Consider the following 11,074-nt stretch of genomic DNA (forward strand, 5'->3'; position numbering starts at 1 on the left):
GGAAAAATCCCGCAACTGACTCACAAACTGAAATTTTACGATTGAAGAACCGGATTGTTGTTAACAAGTAGACGTTGATATTGTGGATTATATTTTACCAATTTTGTGTGGTTATTCATCCCTCCAAGTTAAGCAACAAGGCAGCAGCCATTTTGAAGTAAAACATAACTTAACAGAACAGAAACAGTGCAAAAAAACTTGCAGCTTCCGGTCATTTCAGAAAGCTATAATCATTAACGTTTGTGAATGGCAAGGAAAAAAATCTCCACATGCATGTAAAGCATTATTACGGCCGACCCGACTGCATTACGTGTCTGCAAAATAGTGACACAAAGTTCAGAGCCCCATGCTTGCATGCTCAAACTTTTCAAAACAACCAGACACTTTCTCCCCTCCTGAACTTGCTCGTTTATTATTTTGCTTTCCATTGAGTTGCTTACAAACTGTTTTCTTACTCTCTCCGAGGATTGTGTCAGTGTTCTTTTATATTTTATTACCTACCCATAAATTGCATCTTTATCTCTCTTTAGGGCGTCGTTGACAGCAGAGCCCATGCTCGTGGGCATGACATTAGGATGAGGTGTATGTGGCCCGTAGTGTTGGCTGTGGAGCGGTGGTCCGTGGTTGAGGTGGTGAACTGGAGGGATCGGCCGGGGGGCGTGAGGGTCTCCGTACATGGACGCCGGTACCCCAACTCCATCCATCCCACCGTAATGAGGAAGTTCATCGTACTGCATCGAAGAGAGCAACATAGGATCAGGAAAGGTGGCGGGTGGGTGGATGGTCGGGAAAGGGGAGAAGAAGGGAGAAATATTGAAACAGAATGTTTGCAAAACAGCAGACAGACCTACGATAAGTACAACGCCCGCTCGTGCATTTAAGAGTTTGCATTTAAACCGATCTTTTTTTGTTGTTGTTGTACATGGGCCGCCATCATCAGTAGATGAGAAGGATCGGACAGGCCCCATCGATACAGGATCATCCGATAGGTGAGTGTTGCAGATTGAACCTACCCTTTGCGCCATCAGTCTGCGCTCCCACACTCGTGGATGTGCCGTCTCTGTAATATCCCCCAGTCCGGCTTAGTTGTGATTGAACGAGATCCCTTTATTTTCCCAATCCAGTTTTCGACTTCTGCTTATCCTCCACTACCGCAGTTTAAAGCGGACCCAGGAAAGGGAACTTTGCCTTTTTTCCTCTCTGTCTCTGTCTCCCCTTGTTTTCTTTTCCAGAAGAAGCGAAAAAAATGTCAAGCCAAAAAAAAACTGAAGGTTACGATCGGCCCGTCAACAGCCCGCTTGTAACAAAACTGTCGTCTCTCATGGCTTTTTGCCACTCCAGCTGTCAATCAAAGCAGGATTGTCAAGGTATTGAATGAATGATGATCTGCCGTTGCAACAACTCCGGCTGCCTTGGACCGCTATCTTACTGTAAGAAGAAACGGCGATGAAAACGTTCACGAGGAGTTAACAACAAAAAATAAGAGAGAGAATGGGGTGAAAAGCAGCCTCGGCTTCTTTCTTGGCTTTTTTTTGTTGTTTGTTTGAATAAGTGGCTGTCAGTAAGTATTGAGGAGGTGGCAGGTTGGTTGGTTACAGAGTGAGTATGTTGTCAGTAATAATGCGCTGGCAGCGTTGAGCGGCGGCGGCGGGAGAATGACGGAACCCGGAAGTAGTGGTGGCCATAGCCAGTCGTACGCCAACCAGTCTCTGATATGCAGAGTATGCAATCGGACTGCTGCAAGTCATGGGGGGAGCCAAACAAATATCCCTCACCGCATCCCACCCCCCCGCCCCACACACTCCCCCCCCCAAATAAGATTAAAAGACAAGATCTCCATATCAATCAACATATCCTAACAAGGTTCACTGTCCCGTTTTACATATCAAGCATTATCTTAGAGACAACAACAAAAAAGTTGTTGGCTTGTTAAAATATTCAAAACTTCCCAAAGTAAGCTAATGACTAACACACTGCGGCACCTTTTCGCAAAACCACCCTCCTCGTAATTCGCAGACACTAATGGGATCCAGTGGTTAAATAATTTCCACAATTCCCCCCCCCCTTCTTATGAGCATAATGTAGGGAACCCGTTAACTCATCCCATTTACGAATGACCAGGACACTAAGCGTATGAGCTGGGACGAGGCGCTTCCGAAGGACAGCATTGGTTTTATTTGAGTAAGTGGTTAGTTGCAAAGTTCAACAGGCTTTAGAATTATTTTTCTTCCAGACATTTGTGTGCGAGCGTGTTCTCCCCCGATTTACTTTTTCCGAGCTTTGTTGTGGTTTGCAGTGTAGGTTAAGACATTTATCACAGTAATCCCTGATAATGGTGTGCCCAATTGTGTGGTGTTATTTAGAAAATTAAGTGTGCTCCCGCACCCCCTTGAGCACAAGTGAACTTTTCCAAGCAAAAAAAGCTTTTGCAGGGAAAGTAATTTTGTGCGTCTCGTCCAATCCTTTTGCTGGATCCAAATTCATGCACCCAGCCGTACATCATGGCAGTCAATTATCATAGCTTCATCTGATCATCAATCACGGGAGATGCTAGAAGTTAAGGGGCGGAGCATTGGTCGACCCATCGATTGCAGGAGTTTTGTCTTTTCCCCCCTTGTTCACGGTCCCCTGCGCACAAAGGCCAAAGCGGACTATTCCGTTTAATATTTGGCTTCATCAATAGACATGCTGTCTTTTGTGCATGTGACATCACATATCGACGGTTTCACAAAAATGGCAAAATACGTTGTCTACGGGATATTTGATTTCCAAAATTAAACATGAATCACGACTTTGTCAAGACAGACTGTATATGTGCACTTTATTTTTACGGACACAGGGCATAATAACAATGCAACTTCAGAGGTCAATAAAGCAAAACAAAATGAATGATTAGGATGATGATGATAGTGATAACCACTGCAATTAAGCAGTTTGATTAAACGAGGCATCATAACAACAGTGATGTTTGTGAAAACACCCCTCATATAAAAAAGTAAGATAGTGCAGCGGTTGACAAACGCCAGTGGGCATTCCAACACGCTTCTGCCTGAGTTTACCAAGGAGTGTTGACAATGCAGGACACCGTCGAAAATCCGCTCCCAAAATACTTTTACGCATTGTTCCCCCTCTGTTTCCCCCTATAAGAAAAAGACGTACAGCTACTGAAGATCCAGCCGCCTTCCGAGATGTTCTTCAAATAGTACTCTTCTGGTATATTTTCTGGTTTGTGCTTGCGATTTGTCCTCCTATACAGCATGGTAAGTGCAAGCCGAGTCTTTATTAAGTGTTTCACTAATAAGCATTTATTCTTAGATACAAATGACAACGTTGCCATGGTTTTGCCTAAACCTGCAGCCACACAGTTATGATTGCTCTGTTTTAATTTGCGTATAATATAGCAAGTCAACGTAATGGAAGAAAGGTGTATTTAGATCGGTGGGCTAATGCGCGAAACATTAGGGGTTTAATTCAACCGGCCACAAATTTTCACCTCATTGCTAACGGTTGCAAGCGTTTCTGAGCGGAACCCGAAACAGGGTACAAAGCGTTTGTAAACTGTGAAATCTTTATAAAGCAGTAAAGCGATGAGCTGGTAGCAGCGATGAGTAGGGGTTTCTCAAGTGATAAATAAAAGTAAATGTTGTGTGACAGTCATCGGTGACTATTGAAAATGCATTTGTTCCGACTCATTTTTTGTAAATGGGTTTGACTGCGGCATCGTACCGTAACCATTTATATCTGTTGGAGTATGTTGTAACTCGTAGTATTGCGTAGATTAAATATTCCAACTGTACTCGCGCACAGATCTGAAAACTGTATTCAGAAATAGGCATTTTCTTTCAAACATCGGGAAAGTATTTTTAAGAACTCCCAAATAATTAGGAATGTACGTAATGTTTATCAAAATAACAATGTCTTATTTTCTAGTATGAGCGAAGATACACATTCGGATTTGTGTGATCAAAGAACGTTTTAAATTATTTTCTTAATTTCTAGCCAATATTCTAAGAAAACAATTGACTTCCAAAGCACCATTTATACAGGGCGGCAGCAAGCAAGACGCGGGTTCCTCCATGTAATAAATGCTATTCACCCGGTATTTTATCGATGGAAATCTATTTATGTGATGGTTAAATTTCTTGTGTGCAGAACGGAAGTGCCTTAACGTAAACTTTGGCCTCGCGTTTATTTAGAATTCACAGCGGCCAACTAATAAGTAATATAATTCAAATACAAACTATCTAATCGCAAGTAACATCTGTGAAGATTGCTTCGTTGGGTTTCCGTAAGATACCAACTTAATTCCTAGCTTGCCAGTTAGTTTTTATGACGATTTATTCCCAACATTATTAAAATCTGATTCTTTTCCGTAATTAAACTTGTTTGGTTTCTGTTTAGGAAAGCATTTTCCAAAGCTGCAGTTTTGTAGATTTTGGTTATCCACATGTCTCAGCGGGAATTTCACAGTGAAAAAAAAATTGTGTGTGATTTCATTAGAAGATAGAAATTAAGTAGCTGCCGTTTAGATAATGTAAATCTGTGTCCGGTTATGGAGTACATCTCCATCAACAACCAGATAGTAGGGGGATAGAAGAAGATTGCTTTAACAGCCGGTAAAATTTCATCTTCTGGTGTCACATTGAGGTCAGCTTGGGGTTAGAGCTATCACTGCTCAGTCTGAGTAGTCCAGCTGTGTTGAGATTCATTAAGAGTACAGTATCTGTTTCAAGAAAAACAGCACTAAGACAATCAGAGGGAGAAGGATCCCGCTGTTGTTAAAACTACAAGTGCGCCGTACGAAATGGTAAATGTATCAAAACTTCCTTAAATTCACCACGAAAGCCGCCAGAATCGAGCTTTGCTAACACCCACCCAAACCCCAACAACCCCCTCGTTCCATTGTCCCTCTTTAAACCGACAGCGGTTTAAAACATTGATGGGGCTGCATTCTGATTTAATGATGCAAAATCTTGTTATTGAGCGGAACGCGTCGTCAGTACGTTATTGAGTAATCTTCTTGTGTAGTAGAAAGTGCACTTCCAAATCTATTTAAAAACCATCATTAAAAGGCGAAGAAAAGTGCAACATAGACTAATTTTATATATTTGTTTAATTATTTATTCCTAAATACAGAAGTGCTTGAATATATCTCCTATAAAATTGGACGAAGTTAAAAATTTTCTTTACATATTATGCGCCAATAACGATAAAATATATTTTAACTTAAGGTATCATGAATCGTCAATGGAGTGTCGAGAAGTACAATATATGACAGAAAGTCATAACAAGGAAGGAAAACGTAAAGGAAGACTATAACGTTACGGATCTGTAATTATTTTCGTGATCTCGCTCTCAAAATGGAAAGGTCTGAATGTCCCCGACACTAAACAGAGTCAACGTTTTCTTTTGTTTAGTTTTGATTGCCTTTCATTCTTAGCTTGTGTGAGTGTGTTTTTATTACCGTTTCGTCGTGCATTGTTTTCCCGGCGGATCGTATAAATATCTTCATTTCTTCTCAGCAAAACTTTGGAGTCTTCACTTATTCGGGTAAGGAGGTAAGGAAAGAACGACATTGAAACTAACCGTTTGGATATTGTGACTATTCACTTTATTCGAAGAATTGTATTTTCTAAATTCTGTTAGAATTACAGCCTTTTTGATTATTTTAAGAATCATAAACCTTGTTCTAATCAAGGTTAGGAGAAAGATCGAGGGCGATTACGTTGAACTTCTGGTGACCCCAATGCAAGTTCGGTTTTAAGCAAGCCCTTCGCATTGGTCCTGCTGGTTAGATGTTACCTGCAGACTGCCGCGTATTAAACTCATCGGGTTCCCTAATTCTGCCCCATCTCGTCACAATCAACTGAACTAAACGCTGTGAATTTGGAAATGTGCTGCCTTGGTGGGCGAGAAGTTCATCTGAAGGCACTTCTTTTAGACAGCCCTTTAGCGCTATCTGGCGGGGCGAGCTATAGTAATCCAGTTGCTGATTCCCGAACTGTATTCCCGAAATATATCAGAGAACCTTGTAGCCACACAAAGTTTATTTGCCAGCAAGACTGGGTCAGTGATCTGTTTTTAAATGAGCAGATTATGTTGCACGCATTGAAACTAATTCAAACACAGCTCAATTTGATAACGTCGCTTCCAACCCAATGATTTCATTTCATTTTCATTATCGAAAGAGTAAACTTTTCAATAACCATAATACCAAGCCGCCTGGAATGGCGAAATGCATGTACTTTGCCACAGACGTCTATTCATTGTTCCGCGTACTTTTATCTTCGCCTCTTAATGTAATTGATTTCAAAATTAATACATTTTTGTTTTGGAAACTAAGGGTGGCAATTCTAAATTGTCAGAACTGATTGCCATTATCTTTCCCCCTTTAGTGCATTTTGAAAGATACCACACATATAGACTAATTATTTTGATCGCACAATGCCTGAGTGCTTGCGAGGGAGATCAAGCATGCATGGGTGGAAATTTTGAGGTCACTATACAGAGAACTTTTTTAATCGCTAGCGCTGTTGTGGAAATGATAATACCACAATACCTCGCCCACGCAGGGCACCTTCCGCACGCGAATAGCGCATGAAAGCATTTTAAAGAATCGTTACCTGGTTCGAGAGGGTGTTAATTTCGGGGTTAAAGGGTTGGAGAATGGACCTTCTTGGGGATATTTTGCCGGATTTTTTTTCTTGGCAGAATGCTTACAACCGTTGAATGGGAGATGCATAAAACCCTTTCCCGTTTACACGTTGTTTATTTAACATTTGCAAGGCAAGCGGTATTTCTTTTCCGCAATGTTTTACATTAACCGAATAATGACAAAAACAAAACAGGCCGATTTAGGTAGTTATTTTGGATGTTAATAGACTATGCTTCTCTGCTTCTTAAACACAAGCTTGTCGTGTTTATAAGTAGTGGGATCATTTAATGAGTGTCATTAAAGCATGTTTCCATTGCAATTATCCCTGGATTAGAATCACCAAACCAGGTTAATTTGAAGAAAAAGCAATTAGCGCCTACTGTAACAAAGCAACGGGCAAATCTTTATAGACCTTTTGTAATAGTCTTGCGATAAATTCCGCCCCTTTCGATATCTTGTGCATATAGTCCTTTTAATCTCATACAAAAAGGAACGCTAATTTACTTTCATACAATGCTTAACATTAACATATTACAGCAGCTGGTTTGTGATTCCCCCCTTTCTGTGGCACGAACGTGCATGTTTTATGTTCTTATCTTCAACAAAACTATTTTAACCGATATTGTTCTCGATGGTGTGATCTAATTAAATGTAAACTTCTTGTCTGTAAGCTCTTACGAGCTGCGCTGAAAATTGCTAACAAATGGCGGTTATTAAAATCAGAAAACCTTCTTTCTCTTCTGCGCAGCCATCCAGGAGGTAAGATTTTAATTGATAGAGTTTTATTTATTTATTATTAACATCAGCACAGAAGCTCATAAAGTGTGCATGTTATTTATTGGGAAAATAAAATAATGTTTACATGGAACACTATCGGGCATTACGGGGGAAGTCAATTCGCTAAATTTTCTAGCCCTATCTGTACACTCTTTCCATTACCTTGACTTTTTTATACAGGCAATATGTTTTGGCACGTTTGAAACATCCAGCGATTATATTATTTAAACGTAAAAGGATGACTTCAATTGGAAGTGCTTGATCTTTTGAAGCAGTGATGAATATTAATTTTGCATTAATGATAATTATTCACTTGTTAACTTCGATTTAGCTGTTAATGTGACTGAGCAATGAAATATCACTTGATTATTTTATTGTATACAAAACATGCAAAAATGTGCAGATTTGAGACATTCTGTAGGGGTTTTGACCAAAGCGGAGGAGAATGACAACAAATAATTTGTATAATTTGGTGGTTTTGTTTATTCCAATTTGTCCATACAGTTCAGAATCATGATGCAATTTAATCAGGTCCATCATAAATTTTACTGGGCCAACGTGGCATTGTGAAAATACTTTTTTCCTCACCACTGTATTTTTAAAAGTTTTCGTGCGTTATTTCGCATAGATTTGGCTCTTTAAAATTGATATTCTTGTTTTCTTAGGTGATCCAAAGAGGATAATCACTACCAGTCCCTCGTGCAAAGGAAAGAACGCAAGAGCAAATATAGTCCGTATTCTACTTCGAAAGTCCTAATTTTACAGCGAAAATGCAACCCATCACTTCTTGACTGAAAAAAAAGCAAAAAGTCGTTAAAAATGCAAAGGAATGCCAGGTTGTTGAGTAAGCAATAAGGCGGTGGATGATCTGTTGTTTTGTGAAGGTCAGGTCACGGGCGAGCTTTTCTCCCGCAGATCATTAGGTGTAATTGGGTAAGTTTAAGTGGACTTAGGATGCCTGTACTTAAGTTAATAGCAATGACCTTCTTGCGGCTGCCCTGTCCAACATTATTCATCGTTGCCAGGCCGATTTGAAAGCGATTCTCACTCTAGCTTTCAAGAAGTATTTCAGGATACGACCCCTGTAATAGCATTGCGGGAAATCCCATCATATTTTTTGTTTGCTCTTTAATATGATGTAAGAAAAGCAGATAACATTTAATCTGAGTTCCATTGTGTATCAATCAATATAATCGTGTACTTCAGCGGTAAATATAATATTGATTCATTGAATTACGATGCATGTTTTCAAAGCATATTGGACTTCATTACATCACACACTGTGAGTTAAACTATTTAAAATAAAAACATTCTTGAGTGAAGTGCTTGCTATTCGAATCCTGTCTGGTATCTTGAGAAATATAAACTGAATGTCATTTTCTCAAATGCAGATTGACAGAGAATATCGATTTAATTACTAAATGAATAAAAATAACTTAGCCAATCAATTGGTCTCTGCATTGGCCATCATGAAACTTAGGTTGCTTTCTCATTTTTATTGAGTTAAGTCATGGGATGGGGGTGCTGGACGAGGCGCACACTTTGCGAAGAAAAACACAGATTAAATCTGAATACATTTTGCTAAAAGACAATCTTTTTAACGTGTAATTCGTTCGAGCATGAAATATATGTTCTCGCGAAGTCTGACATGTTTCTTTTACAGTTGTTAGATATTTAAAAAATATCGCCAAGCGGATTACAAAAAGAGGAGAACGGCATCGGCACGCTTCTAAAACGTATTTTGGTGGAATTGGAAAAAGATACGAGGGTTAAATTGTGTTTCAGCAAGTTGAATAGGTTTCAAAGATTCAAGGAAACTATTGTGGTCCAGTGCACATAATTGATCAAACATGAAACATTATTAAACACAAGGTTGTGTCATTTCATTCTACAATTAAGGACTTGAATACAGTACACAAAAGTATAAATGAAAAGGGATTTATAGATGAGAGTTATTACTTAAGCTGTTTAGATAATTTCCCCGTGGTACCTAATAGCAAAAGGAACAATGCGCACTGAAAAAAAAAACAATTTTGATTTTGTTAGTTATTGAGATTAAGACAATGCGGAACATAGTTTTTTTTTATCTGTGCCTGCCAGTCTTTATAAAAACCTGAGTTTTAGCGTAATCTGAGCCTGGAGCGAGAGCGGGAAGCGTATGGTGTGAGTCCACTCCTACAAGATGTGTTTTACAATATGGCCTCTGCTACAAGGTGCTGCAAGCGAATGCTCGGTCCTCTCTACACTAATGTACATCTGCATTCCCCTTTTGCTTATCGAGAGGCCACCTCACCAGACCTTATCTAAGCTCTGGCTCTTCATAAATGTATTCTTTTTTTAATAGTCACCCCTTGAACCGATTGTCGGTATTCACAATGTTGTTCGTAAATTAAGATCATACTGAACATGAAGGAGGACTTTCATTAGTTCAATATAGTATGGTCAAATAAATGTGAAGTGCGTAGGCCTGCACCAAGCGTATGTGTCGACTTCGCGATTTGGCAATTGGGAAAAGCAGAAAAAGGCGAGGCAATGGAATTGATGGAACCTTTTTTCAGGAATAAAGGAAGCCACCGTCGTACAGCCATCCAGATGCCGACCGTGCAATTCCGCCATCACTTGGCGGCTGGGGACAAGAGTTACGTGTTGCGATCTGATCCTACTTTGCAGTACATTTCACACCCAACGTTCCAATTCGGGGCTTGTTTTTTTAAAACTTCCTACCAAAGAATAGCACTTGACCCATCACAAGCGCAAAAAAAACTCCCAGAGAAAGAAAGGCAAGGACTGAGAGTTGCGGTTGTAACGCCACCCAAGGCGATAAGATTCCTCGAAAGCACATGTGCAACTGGGAAGAACATCATACCTCCGCGCGGCGCGGGCCTCAATGATAGAGAAAGAGTAGCTGCGGTGGCCATCTCACTATGCCTGCAAGTGCCGCGCTGCAAGGCCACGTGTTGTAATCTGGCGAGGAGAGTGAGTAGAAGAGGCGGGGGAGCGAGTGGAGGTGCTGAACGTGAGGTACCTTGCAATGTACGCGCGCGTTGCTGTACATTGGGTTTATAATTGTGGTGGAATTGGTTCACAGGGTATTCCAGCGTTGCGCCTTTATATGGGAGAGTATTGGAGATAACTTGTGCTTTTTTGAACCTTACCTTCGTTCTTCCTTCACAGCCTACTTAGTCAATACGTGTTTTTTTTAGCTGTGGTTATCGGCGGCAGCCAAATATTACCATTTTGATAGTGTCCAATTTTCTTGAGAAAGGCGTGAGTCACACGCCTGCACAAAGCTGATGGTGGCTTGAAAAATACATGTTTCCAGAGACTGGGGACACGAGAAATTATTCTGATTCACTCTTTTGCTGAGTTTCAAATAGATGTTAATACACCTACAGTATGATCCAACGATTTGATGAAGAACTGGAGCTTATTTTTTAATGTGGTGTAAAACCTCGGCGAAGTGTTTTTCGTCCTTCCCACTCGGATCAGTGCAATTCCAAATTCACACATACCATTAGCGGTGCAACTAAGCAGTGTGCCGTTGCGTTGCAGGTGATGTGTCCGCATGGGTTGTTGATGTCAGTGATAGAGCAGATCAAACCCAGGAATGTTGGGGGTTCATGTACAGACGACAGACTGTCT

The 11,074-nt window shown here is 40.3% G+C and overlaps 1 protein-coding gene and 1 long non-coding RNA gene across 11 annotated transcripts in view; one reads left to right on the forward strand and one right to left on the reverse strand.

The window, feature by feature from the left end:
* The window catches only part of meis2a (Meis homeobox 2a), a 112,240-nt gene extending 110,506 nt beyond the window's left edge, over positions 1 to 1,734 (reverse strand). For all 9 annotated transcript variants that reach the window (XM_063050823.1, XM_063050815.1, XM_063050804.1 and 6 more), the window contains exons 1-2: positions 1,014 to 1,734; positions 502 to 731 (exon numbers count right to left, since the gene is read on the reverse strand). In XM_063050823.1, the coding sequence (XP_062906893.1) occupies positions 502 to 731; positions 1,014 to 1,025 (242 nt within the window). In that variant the 5' untranslated portion in view covers positions 1,026 to 1,734. The remainder of the gene's footprint in view (positions 1 to 501; positions 732 to 1,013) is intronic.
* Positions 1,735 to 2,030: 296 nt separating this feature from the next.
* LOC134348060 (uncharacterized) lies at positions 2,031 to 8,870 on the forward strand. Of its 2 annotated transcripts, none has more exons than XR_010018345.1 (3): positions 2,031 to 2,181; positions 3,148 to 3,260; positions 8,098 to 8,864. It is a non-coding gene; the product is annotated as an uncharacterized LOC134348060 (long non-coding RNA). The 2 variants fall into 2 exon arrangements; XR_010018346.1 differs by lacking the exon at positions 2,031 to 2,181 and adding an exon at positions 5,232 to 5,558 and having other exon boundaries at positions 2,215 to 3,260; positions 8,098 to 8,870.
* The last annotated feature ends 2,204 nt before the right edge of the window (positions 8,871 to 11,074 follow it).

Source organism: Mobula hypostoma, chromosome 1 (assembly GCF_963921235.1).
Source record: "Mobula hypostoma chromosome 1, sMobHyp1.1, whole genome shotgun sequence".
Lineage (NCBI taxonomy): Eukaryota > Metazoa > Chordata > Chondrichthyes > Myliobatiformes > Myliobatidae > Mobula > Mobula hypostoma.